The 21,113-nt window shown below is 42.1% G+C and overlaps 1 protein-coding gene across 1 annotated transcript in view; it reads right to left on the bottom strand.

Annotated features, from left to right (window-relative positions):
• The window catches only part of Tmprss7 (transmembrane serine protease 7), a 35,845-nt gene extending 20,164 nt beyond the window's left edge, over positions 1 to 15,681 (bottom strand). The window contains 8 exon segments of the mRNA NM_001105882.2: positions 1,673 to 1,803; positions 3,018 to 3,246; positions 4,004 to 4,042; positions 5,802 to 5,995; positions 7,285 to 7,352; positions 8,995 to 9,125; positions 13,096 to 13,303; positions 15,634 to 15,681. Coding sequence (NP_001099352.2) covers positions 1,673 to 1,803; positions 3,018 to 3,246; positions 4,004 to 4,042; positions 5,802 to 5,995; positions 7,285 to 7,352; positions 8,995 to 9,125; positions 13,096 to 13,303; positions 15,634 to 15,681 — 1,048 coding nt within the window.
• Positions 15,682 to 21,113: the final 5,432 nt, after the last annotated feature.

The raw sequence follows: 21,113 nt of genomic DNA, 5'->3' as shown, positions 1-21,113 counted from the left end.
TCAAAGGAAACTCTAATTTTCAAAGCTCCAAAAGACAGTCCAGATATAGGCTCAGTCTGGCCTTTAACTCAATGTCTGGAGGTTGGATAAAAAGCCACCATTCCTCAGGAACTTGTGAAGCCAGTTCCCCCCTGCCAAAAGAAGTTGTTTCCCTTACCCATGGCAGAAGGGACCAGTGGCTATCTGTGGTGCCTATTAGCTTACTAAAGTGGGTGCTGGCCTCCAGGCTCCCTCAGTATCACAAGTACCTGTTACACATTTCAAAGTGCATGCTGTTATCCTAACCCTCTCATCTCCTTCCAACTCACTGGCTTCCCTTCCCCTAACTACTCATTTTCCTCAACTCACTCTCTCTCTCTCTCTCTCTCTCTCTCTCCCCTCCCTCCATCCCTCCCTTCCTCCATCTCTCCCTCCCTGCCTCCTTCTCTCTTCCTCTCTTTGTCTCTCCCACCCCTCCCTCTCCCCCTCTCTATCTCCACTCTGCTCTTGTTTCTCTCATGGCCAAGTCCACTCTGCTGCCCAAGTTCCATTTATTACTTGCTCTTTCTGCTCTGGACTCTCCAAGATGCCTCTGGCTCTTCTCTCTCTCTCTCTCTCTCTCTCTCTCTCTCTCTCTCTCTCTCTCTAAAAGCCTTCCACTTAACTATAGCATGGGGCAGTCACATCATCAGTTTATACAGTCAACACGTTTTCCATTCCTCATTTTATCTATGAACCTGTCAGATGTGACTACTTCCTCTAAAGCATGCTTCTGTGTTGTGGTTTGCCCAGAAGGTACTGTATTTTGATGCTAATTCCACTGCCCCAAGGACAGCTGCCTAGTCAAGGACTCAGAACTCAGGTGATTTCACCAGAACCATCTCTCCATTGAATTTGTAAAGTACTGGTGAGGAGCAGGTACAGGATAGAAGGAGGCCTGTCATTGGAGGAGAAGGAAGGATGGGCGGGAGAGAAGTTTGAAGGAGGAGGTGGAGACTAGGGGAGAGAGGAGGAGACAGGAGGGAGAGAGGAGAGAAGCGGTGGCAGGACAAGATGGCAGGTGATGTTAAGATTCTGCTCTGTGTATTTACAGGTTGTTATTAATGTTCTCAAGGGATGGAAAGTACTGGGCTTTGTATGTTTAAGTGGGCAATTATATCTTACCAATTGGATCTAAGATTATTGTGTTGTGTGTTCTTTTATGTGAGGGTTTGAGTGTAGGAAAGTGTGTGTCTGGGATGTGTTTCCGCCAAGATAATCTAGCAGATAACTGGGCACCGCGGTACGGACCTAGCTGGTAAAAAGACAATTAGCCATTTCTATTTTATATTTTTACAACAACAGTTCTGGACTCAGACTCCAGGAGCAGGGAAGTAGTGGTACTTGCTGAGAGCCCAGAGTTTTCAGCCACAGATCCCTTCTTCCAAGCTCTTAATCACATTAGTTCCCATCTTCCTTTGGCTCTTCCAAATGCACTTTCAATTCCCCTTTGCCCCTTTGAGTTCCCTAACGAACATCTTTATACTAGCAGTTCTTTGCTGGATTCACTTTGCTGCTTCTCTTCTGAGTCAGGATCTAGAACAATTGCCTTGACTGCCACAACTACTATTACAACCCAGTCCCAAGATAGAAAGACCACGGCATCTCAACGAGGATTACGAATTCCTTGTAATTTAAATTGGAGAAGACTTACTTTGTTCTGGAATGACTTCAAAATATGCCCGGATCCCTGCCAGCCTCCGTACATAAGGAGACTTCAGTGTGACCAACATGAGATTATTTGTAGAAACGAAGGACATTAGTGTCCTTGTGGGTTCACAGATTCTGTAACCAGATAACAACACACAGGTAACTGCTTATTTCATGAATGGGTCTCCATCCTACAGCATCCCTCACATCTCTAGAGCCAGCACTCAGTTCTGGGTTAGTCTCTGCTCGTAGAACTCTATAGATGGAACGGAACTGGAAGAGGTGTAGAGGCATGTGTCTAGTAAGGCTACCAGAGGATTTTCTCAGATGCCCATCCTTGCACTCTCGCTGACATATATAATGATATGCAATGGCTTAGCTCCATGGATTGGGTGGATGAAAGATGTTAGACAATCAAGCAATTAAATCTATGTAAGCTCTAGTGTTTTTTCCATGAAGTGGTAATGCTTGCACTGATGTTGCCCCATTGCTCTGCAGTAAAGATCAAGATGAGATAATAGCCCCAAGTCTCTGGAAGGATGAGAAGAAGCTAACTATTATTGAGGGGAAACGTGAGTGAACTCATTCTTTATTGCATACTATATATTGTGTTTAAACTATTAACATGTATGATACTCACCAAGATAAAAATATGCATACATGTAAAGCACTGTGACATGTGTAAATAGTTTAAATAAGATAATTTGCATACCCTTTTAACACAGTGCCTAAATGAAGCTTAATTGCTGTCATTAGCTTATCGGACATTAAGCACCCATGAATAGAAATTTGTTATTAAATTTTAAATTAAGAAACAGATAGGCATCTGTATATTTAATAAATATGTGGATGAATATATTTTTGTAAAAATGTAACAGAAATTTGCTGGAGAATGAAATTGTAAAGTAACTGCTATTACTTTTTCTGACCTTGTTTTGTTCTATAATGAGTACATGCTATCTTTGTAATTAAAGAAATTTTTAGTTATTTAATGCGATCTAACTATCATAGGATATTTATTCTCATGCTCTACTGATATAATAGATGTTACTCAATTCATAGTGAAAGACAAATTGCACAAAATATATGATGTATATTGTATATATTGCCCAAAGCCTTTGCAATGTGGACTTTGAGAATCATTACTAGAAGTGAACAACGAACATAGAACCTTACAAACACTTAAAAGATATTAAAATATCAGGGGCATCATGGTCAGTCATTGTCACAATGACTTGGGTATTCAAAGAAATTATTTAGGTATTCAAATATATAGGTATTCAAAGAAATTATAGAGAGAAAAAGTATGAAAACCCTTTTCACCAGCAACTAGAGAGCCGTCATCTTGCCTGTATAGAATGGCACTCCGGATTGGCAAGAGGGAGTCGTAAACAGTTAGGGAGTCTGTAATACAGTTGTCAGCTTCTAATTGAATGGACTCAATTGAGAGACGAATCAGATAACCCACTATGGCCACCAGCTTGAAGTGACACATTAGCTGTCCCGAAGTTGCGGAAATCTCCAGAGGGTAGCGGAGGGTCAGATGATCTGCATAGAAGTACTGGGAGCAGCCATTGTCTGTGGAGAGAGAACCTTCCTTAGTCTCTCCTCCTCTTTCCCTTTCCTCCTTCCCCTCCTTCCCACCCTCCCCTCCTCTCAAGGTATGACCTTTCTAGACCTCTATAGAAGAGTAGTGAGCAAAAGCTGTCATTTGGAGGACATTTGTTTTCCTTGCCAGTCTAAACATTCCTCTCCTTTGCTGACAGAACCTATTACATTGAGAAACTGCCTCTACTTAGCTCACACTTTAGTTGGGGTTAAATTTACCTCTGATTTTATAATTGGACACATGGCTAGACTGGCCAAACGGTCAAAGAAATTGGCTTAGGATTGGCTACATAGCCCAGTCTGCATAATGGGATTCGGTTCAGAAGATCTATAAGAACTTTCATGAAGTCTGAGTGCCAGAGTTTTCCACTATGACTGAGAAGTGACCAAGCTGAAATGTTGATTTGCTGCCACAATGAAAGCTGTGCTTCATAGCAAAGCCTTGGAATAAAAAGGTTTTATTACAGGGTCCCTCCAGCATTTTATTTTAGAACTTGATTCCAACCATGCCTGAAGCAAACATAATCAATATCTGTCTCTAGTATTTAATACATAAGCCAGTCAGGTTTCTTTTGTGCTAAAGTCACTTATATTGCTGTCACTCACTACTAAAAGGACATTAACAGATCACATCATTAGAAAAAGCCAAGTATAGCATACACACACACACACACATATGTATGTATTACATATATATGCGCGCACACACACACAAACACGAATTTACCAGATCCTACCGCTGAAGAGTAATCCGACCGGAGCCCAGCTGCATTGAAACAGGAAAGAAAAAGACTGTTGGTTCCAGAAGTTCATTGTTTAGAAAAATTGTTCTCATTCCTTCTTTAAAATAATCAAGCACATCTGGTATGGCTTGTACGTCACAGTGGTCCAGGGATGAGCAGAGCTATTTGGGTGTTTAAAGCTAAGATAGAGCAGAGGAGATGAGCGCCTTTGCATCTCTGAGAAACCAGCATTCCATTTGATTTGCTTCCTTGAATTCATAGTTACAAAGAAAGCAACTACGTAAACAATAGCAATTAGTGCTATGGCTGGAATAGTAAATATAGTGTGAAATTTTCTACTAGAGATTTTTTCCATTTGTTTAAACCAAATGCCAGCCACCTGCTGTAAGCATTATCTAGTAAATCTGCATGACATCTAGTATATCTGTGTGTGTATAATGGCAGTTATACACGTACATTTTACATCAGCAGGGATAGCTGCAGAATAATTTGAGAGTTACAATGTTGCATTGTCAGGACAGAGGGTGACATCATATTTCCATGGGGCTAAGGCTCAGCCTGTTTGGAAGCACTGGTGTAGGCCAGGCATTAGAGAAGAGGTCTGGGGAGGCAGATTTCAAATGTTGGACTTTCCTGCAATAGTAACCTTTGACCAGCTTCCAACTCATCACAAAGTTAAAATTAATTAATTAATTAATTAAAATGAATAAATAAATAAATGTGCCGGCAGTATAGTGCATTTACATATTTTCCTCCTTAGCTCAATGAGGCAAAGAAGACAATAATGTGGGGTTAGCTATTACCTGTCCAAATACACATCTTAATTCTTAGGCCATATGTGTTCCCTGCTACAAGCTACTGCAACATGATCTTCCAGAAATGGCACTAGATCTTTCTGGGCAAGAGGCAGGTACCTGGCACTTGCACTTAGCACAGGTGTATAACACAACCTTTATGGTGGTATTTTCCACACTAAACACAAATGCGTGAAAGCCTTTAAAGATGGAGTTCATTTTTACATGCTTGGGCTCATTTATTTTCACACACAAAAGTCTGCGTCCCCTTGACCCCACCTTAACCTCCAAAGGCTCAATAAACAAAGACCCAGGAGCCACCAAATGGCTTAGCAGATGAAGTCTGTTGATGCCCATCCTGGTGACCTGAACTTAATACTTACAGGATAGGAGAGAATCAGCTCTCACAAGTTGGCCTATACAAATGTGCCATAGTATGTACACACACACAATTAAAAATATACTTGTGATAAAATCTTCATGACCACCATTTCTCTTTTCCCCTCCTTGTGCACTTGCTTCCTCTTTCCATGCTGTACAATGCCTTCCCTTCACTGAATGCTCACATAACCTTTCTCTTATTTTCCCTCTTTACTTTGCCCATGAAAGCCTTTTAATATTTGCCACTTTATCCGGAGACCAAACTCAACATTCTGTCTCCAGCAACAACAATAGGACAAAACGGAAGATAAGCCAAACTTCAGTAAAATTCTTCTGCTCTCGAACTTTCTTCCTTAGGGACATAGTCTGAAGGAGCCTCAGCTCAATAACGGCACGAAGGGACACACTTTACTAAATATAATTCTGCACCTACTTGTTCACAATCCTTTTCAATCATACTGGGTATAACATTAAAGAATTCCCTTCAGCAACAATCACTCCAGTGGCTCCTGGGATCATGGAAGTCTCTACCACAATGTTAACAGTGTAATGTGAGTATCAGAGGTGATGTTGAAGAATGCTTCAAGGAGAATTACCCAACAATCACCATTTAATACCACAGAGTCCATATCCACGGCCAGACCCTGCAAGGTCCCCACAGAGGTGCGGTTTGTGATACTGGTTTGGATGGAGTCCTTCAAGATGGCTGCCACACATTCCTCACAGAAGATGTGGCCCTTGGCATGGGGCATGACAAACACAATCCAAAAGTGGACCAGGAGACCGCCTTTGTTGTTACTGCTATAGTGAAAAGAGAGAGAAAGAGAGTAATGTTCGAGGCTACGTTGTAGAATGCAGACATTCCCAGGAAGTTCGAAACTGACAGATACCAGGACACAGAGCCCACCCTTTAAATGAACCTAACGCCCTTCCGTAGGTTGCCTTTCAACCTACAAAGATTTGAAAGAGGGAGTGCCATGCTATGTGTGTTCTAATCACTGTGCTGGATTCAAATCTGGAAACATTACTGCACAGCTGGATCTCCAGAGAGATTCTCCGAAGGATTTCCAAGCAGTAGTCACTACCCATTGCAAATAAGGGCAATTCAGTTCTGTATCTCGACTTGTCTCCACCCAGTGTTAAGTCTGCTTTGTCCATCTGACCTGCTAACATTCCACTTCTGCAGATGAGAAAATTCAGGACAAGCATAGTACAAAACTCACACAACTAATATGCAGTGGAGCCAGAAACAGAGTCCAGTTTTCTTTTCAAGCTGACCACAGAGTCTACACTTCTAGAGGTGCAAATACAACATGCTTTACGGTACAGGCATATGCTGGTGCTCTGTGGTAAATAACTTTGGAAGTTGAGGAAAACAAACAATTTGAATTCCTCCAAGGCTTCTCCATACCTTCACTATGCTCCTGGGGGTTCTGAGTCTCTGCAGCTATACTGGGGGTAGGAGAAACGTTATTGTAGTATACAGAGCACATTTTTTTTAAAGAAATTATTATTTTACTGTGAGATTCCTTTTTTCTTCTCAGACAATATCTAGTGACCAGTTTTTCACTGAAAAAATATTTTGAGGGGTTGGGGATTTAGCTCAGTGGTAGGGCGCTTGCCTAGCAAGCGCAAGGCCCTGGGTTCGGTCCCCAGCTCCGAAAAAAAAAAAAGAAAAGGAAAAAAAAAATCCATTCCCCTTTGGGGTTGGGGATTTAGCTCAGTGGTAGAGCGCTTGCCTAGGAAGCGCAAGGCCCTGGGTTCGGTCCCCAGCTCCGAAAAAAAAAAAAAAAAAAAAGAAAAAATATTTTGAAAAGTAGTGGCCTGTACCTTATTCTTGTCACCACCATCCACCCACCACAGTGGCCATGTTTGTGGCCATTTTCCCTAATGTGACTGAAATCCAGATTCCATCTAGGTAGAGGAAGGCAGACTTGGTATATTTACAACAGACTTGGTGTGATAGCACCGAACAGACAGTTGGGTCATTAGTTTTGCTAATGGGGATATTCACCACCAACAAATTATTTCTGATTTGGGAAAATTGTTGCAGGGCTAGTAAGAATTTCAGAGTCAGGGACATACATTACCTGACATCTGCAACCACAGACTGCTTATAAAATTTGGAGAAAGCAGATGTTGTATAAACAAGGTTTACCTGAAAATAAAGAGAATATCTTAATTCTTTCGAGCTTTTCTTAGGGTCACATTCTAACAGCTAGTAGAGGGGAAAGCAGGCCTTAAACAGAAGGCTTCTCTCTCCAAACCCAGACATTATCTCTTGATTTTAATTAAATCCTCATTTCTGAAGCAGTTTTTAGAATTGTCAGTTACTCTTACCCATTTTTGTCATCCAGTTTAACATCTGGCTTCTTTCTATTACTAATACTAGGTTTTTTTCCATAGTTAAAAAATCAAACTCATTTATCTACGGCTTCAGATCTGCTTATTCCCAAGGACAAATTACATTATTAGCCACAAGGCGGCGCATGGCGCCCACAGCCGGGCCAACTGTCCTCAGACCAGCTGATCCAAAACTCAAAGGAAACCTTCTTCAATCAACACGCCTTCCTTGTCCTCACTTAGCTTTCCTAAAGCTAAACTCGTTCTCTTCTCCAAAACACCCACATAAATGCCCAAATCTGAAAAATGCTATAATAGTGTGGAAAATAACATAAAGATTATATAAAGTTTAAAGCAACCATGCAACACACACACACACACACACACACACACACACACACACACACACACACGCCTGCGCACACTGTTTAAACCTGCTGGGCCTCCAGTGGTTTGGTTTGGATTCTCCCTGCCTGCCTAGTATTCATAATTTAAGGCATAACTGGTGCAGTTATACTCGAGGTGAAGGATTTCCAGTCATAGCTATTGGCAATCAATAAGAAGCGACCTGACCGTGGCTGTCACTTTCAAACCCCTTCTCATTTCTTGCTGCAGTGAGGTCATTGGCAACCCCTCTTGCATTGCTGCAGAAGTCCAAGTTAGCAGAAGCCTTCCCATTGTCCCTCTATGCCAGGAGCCCTGAATAGACTTTTCTCCTAGATGCTTTTAGAGACTCATCTGTGGGAGTGAGCAAAGTTGTGCATAATTCATGACAGTTTTGATCTTGTATTTATGTATAATGTAAAAAAAATAACTAGAGAACAGCTTAAACGCCCAATATAAAGGGATTTGTTAACTTTGGGACCTTTAACACTTGCTTTTAAAGCATAAAAGTCAATGTTAAGAGAAAAAATATCACGCTATAACAATAACTGCTAATACCCCAGTATCACAGTGACCTCATGCTGTTGTAGGCCAGAATCAGAGCTTTTTCTCTGGAAGTGAGATTGAAAAACTGAGGATTTCCTTCTTAATACTTTTCCAAATTGTAGTAATTCTACAGTATTTATTATTTGAATAAAAAGCACATCTTTTTTAAAGTAAAGAGATGGCTGGTGCCAGACTGAAATTAATATGCAGAAATCACAAAATTAATTGGTACGTTTGAACTTCAGACCTGGAGGCTATTTTAAAGATCCCACGATGGCCTTTATTTCAACAGAAGTTGGAAGAACCATCTGAATGGGATTGTATTTTACAGTGACGATGGACAGAGCAGAGAGAAGAAAAGCAGGTGTGTTTTAAAGAACAGATGAAGTTTCCTTCCAACAGCTTTCTTTCTGAACCCTATCTTCTATTTCCTAAAGCCAGTGAGCCAGGACATTGAAGAAACCCACCCCCTCCCAACCCCCGCTCCTGTGGTCTCCACCCACTTGCCCCTGCACGCGCAGCCTTACCACTTGCTGTACTGTCTTTGCCATGGAGAGAAATTCCCTAGACTCCTTCTGCCGGTACTCGGGAAGAAACTCAATGTTGGTGATGCGGAACATCCCAACAAAATAAAAGGCGTCTTTGCTGTCTGTCTTACCTGCAAAACAAGAGAGAAGGCAGTGAGGTTGGACAGCTAAGCCATGTTAGCAGGAGTCTCCTAAAATGATTTTATCTTGGGCCAATAGGGACTTTAGAATATATCATAATCTGTAAAACTCAAAAATAAACTTAGTGGTATCTTTTTCCATCAGCAGCCAATCAGCGTAGCTCTCTCTCTCACCACAATCTACTCATCTGCTACTGGTAAATAGTTACGGGCAAGGTTTAAAGGTAAAAGCTACATGTCTTGGTGATTAGTCTGGTGTCTCTAGAGGGTTAAGCACATACACAGTTCTCATGGGCTCCAGGTCTACAAGCTGTAAAGTAGTACGGGGTGTGCACCATCACAGTCTGGGCTACAGTTAGCATGTGAAGAAAGAGGGAGGAAACCTCCTGACTGGAGCTTCCGCTGAGCTACTAGCTGACTCGTGTGCCTAATATTCAGTAACGAGGCCACTCTTCTTACTCTACACAACATATGGAGCAGTTGTCCTTACCAGTGTGGCCTTCAGCTCAGCATGGGGTCACTCCTACTCAAATCTGCTCTGAGAACTGTAAGACTAGGGTTCTTGGCTGTGAAGTTTGCTGACAGATGGACAGAGACAAGGCTGGCTGTATCTGCATGGGCTCAGGAGAAAAAGGAAATAGCTGGGGGGGATTAGAGTCTAGCCTTCTCGCACACCTGACCCTCCCAATGCTGGGTGTTGAACACGTGGTCGGCAAGCACTATAGCACTGGGCCACAGTCTCCTCTTTTTTTCTAAGGTCTCTCCCTTGTCGCTACTTCTTATGGATGTGTTTTGATTTTATTAATTGATTATATATTTATTTATATAGTTATTGATTCATGCATTTACTGCCATGCTGGGAATCAAAACTCATGACCCTGCACATGGAGTCAAGCACTCTCCACTGAGCTACACTCCTCCCATCCGTTGGTCTTTTAAGACAGTCTCACCAGGACCATGCAGGCTGTCTGTGAACTTTCAGTCTTCCTACTTTTGTCTCTCAAACTGCAGTCCTGTGCTGCCATGACAGGCTTCTCACGGGGCTTTGCCTTCCCTTCCCTGCGGTTGTTACCCCTGGGCAGCAGTCTTAAGCTCTCTGAGGGAATGCACAGTAAACCAAGCGTTTTATCAACCCCCAATATAGTGAAGTCCTTGGATTACCTTTGGGTCTCAAGAGATTTGGTGGAGAAGAAAAAAGAGGGGAGGAGTAGCAGAAATAGAGGAAGAAAATATCTTCTGGCCAGCAAAAGGCCATCTATCAGGTGAAGCTAAACAAAGATGGTTGGATATAAAAGATGGAGTCCACAGGAGAGGCAGGAATCCACCCTCTCGTGAGGTCTACCTGGGGTCACTTGGGCCAAAGCAAAGACGTGAGGCTATGGAAGGATGGGGAACAAAGGGCAGAGAACCTGGTGTGGGGGTATGGCAGTGGGGTAGGGGGTTGATCTTCTCTTTGTTATTTTTTGATCATTGGGTTCCTGGCCTTGGCAGAATGTCTTATCCATCTGTACAGTACCGCACTAAATCTCACACTTAAAACTAGTAATTGCTTCTGTCTTTGTTTTTCCAGGGAGATCCTTCTTAGGTATTTTATTATTGTTGTTGTTGTTGTTATTGTTGTTATTATCATCTCACACATCCTTCTCTGATCAGTATGTACTCGGGGCAGAACAGCAGCAAGGCAAAGATGATCAATTTAGCATCAAATCCAGTTACGTAAAATTTAGCTCATCCCAGTGCACAAATCCCTATTGGTTTCCTTGAGTAACCGTCTGCCTCACTACTTATGGTCACCTTCTATAACCAAACTGTATATGTCAGAACTAGCCTGCTTTCTATTAAACAGTTCGTGCTTATCAAACAAGCTCTCCTTGGTTCTCTATGACTGTTTCCATTAAATGAACATCTCTGGCTTTTATACAAATAAGTTACTTCTGTATAATGTTTTCCCAAAACATTAAGTGCAGGGTATTGCAAACACGTCAGCTGGGGTGCAAGGAAAGCATGGGGTATAAGTGCTCTATGTCCATACAAAGTGTGCTGCTTTCATTGCCCATTGTCTGAACTAACCCTACCGTCCTATAATCTCCTTGGATTCAGAGATGGTATTTGGTTTACCAATCTGTCCCATGCCTATCCCGGAAGTCAACTCACACTGGCATTCCCACAATGTATGAGGTGAACATTCAGAAGCCGGTTCTGCAGGCATTGTCTCAATTCCATCTCTAGGCCCATTGTGTGCCGCTCTTCACTAACTACAAAATAACCACTTAAGGATAAAAAAGATAACCCCTTCCTTCTTGGGTAACCAACCCATGGGCTTTTCAAAAGTAGAAAATGCATTAGTTAAGTTTCTAAAGAGTGCCTTGGTGCTAAGATTTAGCAGAACAAATTATTGAGGATCTACTTATAAGGATAAGTGAGTGACTTAAACCACTCTAAAACATTCATGGATTCTTTGCCTAGAATCCTCTTGCCTTATGATCACATTCTAATATCCTTGAAAGCAGATCGAGGCAAGCAAGCTGCTTCTCTATGCATAGCATTTCTGAGACCAAATGTGTGGGGTTTTGTCTCCTCACCAAGCAACACTCCAGTTCTCTGCAGATGGCAATGGGTATCTGATGCCTTCATGTACCTATGCAAAAGTTAACCCCTCCTTCCCATAGTGATGCTCTGGTCTCAGATCAACTACAAGTGGTATACCTCTAAGCAGTCCATGCTGCTTCTACAAATCAGGAGGTCCCATAATCCCCTCAATGGTGACAATTTGTTATGCTAGTTCGTTTCATTATTATTACTCATTATATATGGATTCTGATAAATGATATTATAAAGAGCACAGATGAACCATTAGGTGAACAGGTTCATTAGGGTGAAGCCTGTATGTATCTGAACTAAGAAACTTCTGTCTCTGTGGAGCTAAAACACAGCTCCTCCCAGCAAATACACCAACTCAAGTGTTCTGAACCCTGATTCGTAGGTGTTTTTGTGGATGTCCTATTATGAAGGCATGATTGACTAAGTCATTAGCCACTGATGATTAAGCTTAATTTCCAGTCTCCCTTCTCTTTCTGATGTGGTCTAGATTTGGAAGATGCAGCCTGGCAGTGCCATATTGGTTCCTCTTTCTTTCTAGGCACTTCCAGGTACAAATCGTCTTATTAATATTAGAAAACCAAGACAAAAAAGCAATATTTTAGAAGCTCTGTGTTAGCAACTAAGAACTAGTTGCTAATATTGACAAAATATTATAAATATGTTCCCATCTACCATTATTAAGGACGTTATAAGAATGTCAGAAGCCCCATATCAAAAATCAGGGACTGAGATCACATGTATGTATTCACATGTGTGCTATTATGTGCATTTTTTTATTAAATGAATTATACATGTGAGAATGCCAATACAAGTCAACCAAGTTACTAGGTTGAATTAGTAAGTGTTTTGTAGGAAAAAAACAGAGTTTAGTTTGTCACATGTACCCCAAAGGATCAATCAGATTGACAAAAACATAGTCATAGGGGCAAAAACATAACTGGAAGACAAAGATGTTTATATGAAAGAAGACTCAGGGAGGTGGAAATTTCAGGTTGCCTAGTAACAGGCTGTGGGTGGAAGGCGGAAATGAAACAGCTTAGTGTTCCATTCATCTCCTAAAAGCTACAAATGCATGGCATTTATGAGCCAGTCAACTCCTCCTGGGCATTCTCTTCAGCTCCTCCCTTCCCATCCCTCCTTCCTCCTCCTCTTCCCACCCATGAAAAAAAATAATGGTGATAAAGAAGAAATGGCAGACAACTTGGTGGCTTTCCCCCTTAAAGTCTCAATTCCGTCTTTCCAAACAGTGTGTCTATCTGGGACAGAGGGACAATCTACCAGAAGAGACCAGAGATTGGTTACGCCTGCTGATTTAGGCAGGACCTGCCCCAACCCCAAAGGAACTTAAATGTTCACTTACTGATATAGAGCCATAGAAGTGTCCAGGCTGTGACTGCCAGGATGAATAAAAATACTGTGAAGAGAATGATCTTATTTTGAACATTCCAAAAGGGAGCTCTCTTCTTAGGCTGCTTGCGGGGCCTGGCTTTGCCAATGGGTTTTCGAGGTAGTCTTCTCCCTGGTAGCTTCCCTGGGACACTGACCACCTGGATGGAGATGTTGGATATCTTTTCAAAAGAGAAAAAAAAAAAGACAAATCATTGATTTGAAATAATCCCAAGCATAAATGGAATGACTTGTGCAGGAGACCCCAGTGCTAAAAGGCCTATCAGTCAAGCTATCCATATGAGTGCAATGAGAGGCTTTTAATTAGGTACAGTATGCAGCTCAGAAAATCTAGACATTAGGGCAGGCAAACAAAAATAGCTCAGTGGGTAAAGGCACTTGCTACCAAACCCAATGACTGAGTTTGATTCCCCTAAGCCAATGGTTCTCAACCTTCCTAATGCTGCAACCCTTTAAACAGTTCCTCGTGTTGTGATTAAGATCTGTATTAAACCATAAAATTGTTTTCATTGCCATGTCCTAACTGTAATTTTACTACTGTTGTGAATCATAATGTAAATAAATATTTGTGTTTCCTGATGGTCTTAGGCCACCCCTGTGAAAGGGTCATTGGATGAAAAATGGGTAGAGATTCCCAGGTGAACCACTGCCCTAATCCTAGAAGGTGAGAAGGAATGAACAATTCTTGAGAGTTATTCTTTGACCACACATGCACGTGCCGCGCGTGCGCACACACACACACACACACACACACACACACACAGAGAGAGAGAGAGAGAGAGAGAGAGAGAGACATGCCCATTCTTATTATGTAAAAAGAGAAGAAAAAACTAGATGGTGTGCCAGCCATAAAGCATACCTCCCAGCACTCCAGCACTCCAGAGCAGAGGCCTGACTGTATAGAGCCAAGCCGACAAAGATATCTGAGAGTTGGGAAGTAAGAAAAGAAGTACGACTTTCAGATGCCTGGGTTGGCCTCATCATCTTTGTATATTTCTTTTGGCACGTTAATTTGTTTTTAATTTGAACTGAACGTCAGAAGGAATTGGGTTTGTGGAAGGATTTGGTTCATGAGACACAATCTTCCTATGTATGCCCTTAAACTCCCAATTCTCCTGCCTCAGTGCCCTGGGTGTTGCGATGACAAGAACATTCTGCCATGCCCAGATGTTTATGGCTTCTAAAGGCTTGTATTATTCTGCTTCTCTCCTGTATTTTCGTTATTTCTGTCTGGTCTCAAGATTGAAAATAAGCATACATGCAAGTTTCTCACATAAATATATTGATTTCCTCATTGTAACTTCCTGACTGAGCTGGGGAAACAAACTAAAGAGATGTGATTATTTTTGCTGGCCTGGAGGACAGAACGCCGACACTGTCGTTTGGTTGTTGACAGCCACTAAACTGGTTGGTGACTCAGTTTCTCAATCAAATAAAAGCTTCACTCTAAACTAAAGCAAAAAATGAAGCAGATGACTCATCACCAGGTAAAATTGCCAGTTTATGGGCATTTGGTTGCTTGAAAAGGGGGGAAATGCATTATTTAGCTGTTTCCTCTCTACCTCTTTTATTTTCTCCTCTACCTTTTGTCATTTGACACTGTGAATTCTTTAATAATGCATGTGAGAGTTTAGCTTCTTAGACAAAGAGATTTATACATGTCAGGGTAACTAAACTCCAGTGATGAAATAACTTTTAAACACACATTCTTTTAACAGCAGCATTCTGGGGGGGGGGAAATCAAAAAACAAAACAAACAAACAAAACAAAACAAAACAACAAAACGACAATCATGAAGACATTAATTGTCTTGACATTGCTGTTACCCTTGCCTCATCCTCTCACCCTCTTCCTCCTTCTTCGCATCCAACCACCACATTTTCCAGTCTTTAATCCTGCCAATTAATGGGATAATATGGGGCCAAGTACACTTTGCATTATTCATGATGCCCTCATTCTCTTTGCCAAACATCCTTGTCAACCCTTGGAAGGAAAAGCTGCGTGTATCTTTCATGGTGAAACTGAACTAGACAGACTTCATTTGATGTGGGATCTTGAAAGGGTGAGTTTGTTCTTCTGGAAAGAAAACCAGCCTCTGTGGGATGAGTTAAGTGTGGAGTCATAGCTACTTTCAAGCATGACTCCAAAGGAGTGAAAGAAGTGTAAGGAAATGCTGGCACATATAGAATGCCAAGGCCCAAGTCAGATCTTTAAGTATCAGAACACATTATAGGCAGTCTCAGCTAGCACTACTCATTAAATTTTAAAGTGGAATTTACGTAGAGATCAGTACAATCTCCCTGAACTTTTTTAAAAACAGTATTAACAAATGACCAACTACAGTCCTTTTAAACAAGCTCACATTCAAAAAAACTATTAAATACTGCAAAAATGATATTTGTCTTCTTTGTATTTACAGACACCTGGATTCATTTCACTAACAGTACACAGTGTTCAAGGGAGAGTTGAGGGCTTCCCAACAATTACTTACTTTGAGGTCTGAGGACTTGCAGGAAGGATCACTTTTTTCTTTGTCCATTTCCCGTCTTCTGTGTGTGACCACGTAGGGAAGTCTGCAGGCTGCATTCACTCACCACCTCCCATGCTAGCTTGAGAAGAATGGAGAGGCAGTTACCGGGTTCAGCTAGCTTACAGAGGAATGGAGTCATCTTACCACCCAGGTACAGTTCAGAAACTGAAGCTCTCTGCTTCATTGTAAAGTTAAAGGGACCTAGCATGCAGCATCTCCCTGACGATGATAGATTTCTGAATGTAGCTTTATGATGGACCAAGGGCTCAGTTCCCTACCAGAAATGCAATCCATCAGTCCAAACATACTGAGAACTCTTACTAAGACTGAGTTAACCAAGCATACATTTTCCTACTGTCCTCTCCGTGTCCTCATCTTGAATGAAACTTCAAAATGGTCATCCTGGGTTTGCTCTTCACGTCTGCCTTCTTTAAGCCTTTCTGAGTCTACAAGACCAGCCTCATTTGCTCAGATTATCAAAAGGATTATCCTACTTATGCCAAGAAGTCTTTACTGGCCATACAACAGAAAAAGCAAGCAATTAAACCGGGTATGGTTCTTAATCCTAGAACTTGGGAGATAGAAACTGAAGAACAGTAACATCATGTGGGCTCAACAGGTTATATTTAGCAATGTAGAAATACATACATGCATGTAATAACCCTTGATTAATAAAAAGAAAACATGAATTTGAAGGAACACGAGAATGGGGTAATGGGAGGCTTTGGGAAGAGGAAAGGGAAGAGAGAAATGTCATTAAAATACAATCTCAAAAACAAACAAAAGACAAAATACAGATATATGCCAAAACAAGTGTCTAACTGTTAAGGGTAGACTCTAAATGTGGGCAGATTTAGTGATGACATTATGTTCTTTCAATATTAAGTTCTAGATGTTATTTTGCTAAGATACTTTGGTGTGCTTACAGACAGGAGCCTAGCATGACTTCCTCTGAGAGGCCCAACAAGCAGCTGACAGAGACAGACACAGATACTTACACCCAACCAATGGACAGAAGTCGGGGACCCCTGTGGTTGAATTAGGAAAAGACTAGAAGAAGTTGTGGAGAAGGGCGATCCCATAGGAAGACCAGCAGTCTCAACTAACCTGGATCCCTGAGATTTCTCAGACACTGAGCCACCAACCAGGCAACATACATGAGCTGGTCCAAGGCCCTGACACAAATACAGCAGAGGACTGCCTGGTCTGGCCTCAATGAGAGAAGATGCACCTTACCCTCCAGATTCTTGAGACCCCAGGGAGTGGGGAGGCCTGGGGGTATATGGGGGTTATGGGGGTGGGGACAACCTCTTGGAAATAGGGGGAGGGGGAAGGGGGTAGTAAGGAGGAGGAATGAGATGAGGAACTGTCAGAGGGTGGACCTGGAGGGGGATAATGACTGGACTGTAGGAAAAGATTAAAGATAATTAAAAAAAAAAGATGCTGGTGAGGAAATGATCGTCTCTGGGAGTGAAATACACTAGACAGCCATAGATCTGACGAGATAGGGCGAAAGCTGGAGTATGAGGCATACAAGCTCGTAGGCAGCTTGGAGAGCAAGCATTCTTCAACCTCCTTATTGTGTTAACTGTTACTGAAGTTCTGAGAAAGAGTTCCTTAAATTCCAGAACATATCACAAAAGACACATAAGGATCAAATGCAGGCTAATGTTCCCATTACAAACAGCTTGAAAGACAGTCCCTCTCACCAGTAAAGGTCCTGTGCAGAAGGAAGTAAGGCAAGCCGAAAGCACACAGTGACCTGGCTTCAAGGAGAAATATCTCTCCATTTGGGTCAGAAGTTGTCGTGGAGAAAACAAACTTAACCTCAGGGTAAATCCAAACCATAAAAACCTTGTAAGTATTTCAACTCTCTGCACCAAAGCTACCGCACACTGAAGACTTGGCATAGCCCTGAGTCATGCATCCAGCGTAAGCAAGGTTCTGAGACCTTGGCCTAGAGCCACCGGCAGTGGGAGGTGACTCATCCATCTTTTCCTAACTACAGGTGAGGCCAGCTTTTCAGTAGCTGAGAAGTGCATTTCCACCCCTCAGGTTCTGCTTCCCCCTGCTCTGATAGATGCAGGCAGAGAGAGCTGCCCTCTGATCACAGCTCACTGCCAAGTCCTCGGGATGAGTGGGAATGTCAACGTTCCTCTGGTCATCCCTAATGCTCTGTAATAAACTGATGGCTTCCCGCTTCCTCTTGATTCACAAGAAGGACTGTGATTGTAATGCTTCGTGTCATATCCCACGGACCTTTACAAGAAGAAAAAGCATCTTGGATCTGAACTACTCTGTCTCCTTAACTGGGTTTCCTCCTCTAGACCCCACCCATGCTGAAGCTGACCTCTGCGTTCAATATTGAGAAGCACAGCTTCCTAAAATGACTCCAATATCACTTTTTGTCCTTTACAGACAGAGCTCTGTTTATCTGTCCCTGCATCCTGCTATTCAAAACACCAAAACACCTGACTGTGTCCTTCTGTCACAAAAACAGATCCAACAAATCATGCATTTAAGTCTTTATTTCTCAATGTACTCATCCATCCTTCTGCCTAGACACTTATTGCATGGCGTTTGGTGACACAGCACATATTTTTAAATGATAAGATATTTTATTCTTTTTGTTAATGTTTTGGTTGTTTGGTTTGGGTTTTCAAGAAAGGGATTCTCTCCATAGTCCTGCATGTCCTGGAACTCACTTCATAGTTCAGGCTGTCCTCAAACTCTGAGATCCACCTGCTTGTACCTCCTGAGTACTAAGATTCAAGGTGTTCACCACCTCGAAGGGCTTGCATCACTGTTCAGTGGAGGTGTGTAAGCTGCCGATTATACCATCTGGTAAGATGTATGATTCCAGAGATGTGAAGATTAGCCTGCATCAGAGACCAGGATGACATCAGCAGCCCTCCTTCCATGTCTCGTGTTTTCCTCTGGTCCCCAGGACTGCCCATATCTCAGCCATGTTCTACATCCTGCTTATACACTTCTGCAAGGTTTGTATTTGAACCCAAAGCAATCTCTTGCTGTTTTGCTTTTTTGGCCCTAAAAGCTCTACGACGCACCATACTATTTGAGACCTCAATTATAATAAGTCATCAAGCTGTACTTTATGGCACCTCTCACATTGCTTTGTTCATGAATTATCATGTCTATTCAATCCCCAACCATCAACCGGCAAAGTTATGATCTTCCACGCAATAGTTGATAGAAAGGAAGGAGGGAGAGTCTTGACAGAATTCTATTAGGTCTGGGGTTTGGTTCCACCCTATATACAAGCTAGTAAGCTAGCCTCTTACCGTCTCATGGGTTCTGGCTGAACACAAAGTCATTTACATTACTTCCTTTTCCCTTTTAAGTGTCACAGGAGTGTCGCATCATGGTCTAGGTGGATGCTGTTCTCACACTGTGTCCACATCACAACTGAGGGTGTCAGAGCATGGGGACTATATAACTTACACATGAAGCAACAGACACATGGTTGAACATGAAGATACCCCCGCCCCATGTTTCCCTCCAAACACATCCTGAGAATCGAACAAGGTGCAAGTCAAGACACTGCATTCTTGACACAGTACATTATCATCTCCAAAGTTCCAAACACATCACCACAGGCCGAGACATCTAAACAACCACAGCAGAACCTCACTGTCCCACAGCCCTTAAGGTCAGAAATGGGACATTACGGTGTTTAGCAGAGCCATGCTTCCTTTCAAACCTCCTTGTTCTTGTCTCTGATCATTTGCCAACAGTCACTGATGTTTATTGGATAGCCACTGTCCCCAGGTAGACTCATCCATAGTCAGCCATATTAACCCTTGGGAAAAGGCAAACTAAAAGTCCAGAGAGCCAGCAGCCCTTGTGTTCTGGTTTAATCATCCCACTACAAAGCTCTGTTTTTCTTTTTAAAATGTTTTATATGAGAGGTGCTCAGCTCAGTCTACACACGTGGTTGGATTAAGGAGCACTGCGGTTTCACTTACTGACTTTTTGGCTAAGATCAAGTGACAAACCTTGGTGTGGACTCATTCCCAGCCACACTGACTCACAGGCTTAACCAGATGAACAATTATAGAGGCTCAGACTGGTCTGCAGAAAGCAGCAGTCTCACAGAAATCCATCACTTTCATGAGCTACCTATGACCCCTGTCTCACAGGAGAAGCTGAACTAGCTTATGTCCTGATAACAGAACATATCTGTTGCACTAAAAGTATTGATTTTAGAAATCATGAAAGCTCATAATATTAAAAAGAAGTGACAGTAAGTGACTAGGAAAATCCAAAAACAATGGAAGATGAGAATAATTACGAAGGAAGAATGAAATGAAACATGAATACAAATAGGCTGGGTACAGAGAAATGTTGATAAAACAAATAGAAATGCTCCTCCAAGGCATTGTAGATATTGTTCTGTGGCCTAGAGTGGCCTGGAGAGTAAACACACTCAGCCAGGAGTCAGGACCTGCTCGGCCTTGCAGTTGGCATTGCCAGCAAGTTCCTGTCGTTCATGCTGCTCCTTACTTGCGGCTTCAGTGTGGTTGCCAGGACAACCACTTTGCAGACTGTGTACAGAAGCTGGGATCCAAACAACAAACATCCTATTCAATTGCTTGCTTCTCACTGTACTCAATTAATGGCCTCAACAGCTTTGACGTAATTTACAAACACCAAGTAAGAGATGCATCCTGGTAGTTCTACTCATTGCTTTCACAGGAGAGAGATCCGGATTGACATTCAAACACCAATGTCAGAAATCGTACCCATCCTGTTCTCTCCTCTCAAAAGATGAACCATTTCAGAATTAAATTGGATCTTTTCTACCATAAACATGTGCATACACACACACACACACACACACACACACACACACACACACACACTTGCTCAACTGAGAGATTCCATAGAACTCGCTGTTTTGTTTTGTTTCATTTTGTCTTTGAAGTCAAACGTTCAGCATTGTTTCAGCCAACACAAACAATGTCTCTATGTATTTTATGATACAACGACTAAATTATTTTTTGTTCGTCCAACTGGCATCTCTCTAGTCTTGCCCAAAGTTGAAATATTCCGGTAAGTATTGATTTACTGAGGCTCTCCTGGTTGTCTCATGATTGCTGTTCTCATAAAATGATAGAATACAATTGATTAAGTTTGTGGACCTACCAACATGAAGGAGACTCCATGTCTTGCACTTTTGTAACAGGCTTCTGGCTCTTCAGGGCACTACGTGGCAACCTCTTACTTTCTCTTTAGGCATGCGAGTGGATGTCTTTGCTAACCCTCACAGGATCCCTCACAGGATCAAGACCAGAAAGAATCCTGACTTAAGTGATAGTTTTCCACCTTCTTAAGTTGAATTTTCATCACTAGAAGTCTCTGTTAGCATCCACCCACGGTCACCCACAGCTGCCAAATTCCTTTACTCTGAGAGAAGGCTC

The sequence above is a fragment of the Rattus norvegicus genome, chromosome 11 (assembly GCF_021556685.1).
Source record: "Rattus norvegicus strain SHRSP/BbbUtx chromosome 11, alternate assembly SHRSP_T2T, whole genome shotgun sequence".
In the NCBI taxonomy this organism is placed as follows: domain Eukaryota; kingdom Metazoa; phylum Chordata; class Mammalia; order Rodentia; family Muridae; genus Rattus; species Rattus norvegicus.
The sequence above is the reverse complement of the archived record's forward strand: the minus strand, read 5'-3'. Positions and strand labels throughout refer to the sequence as shown.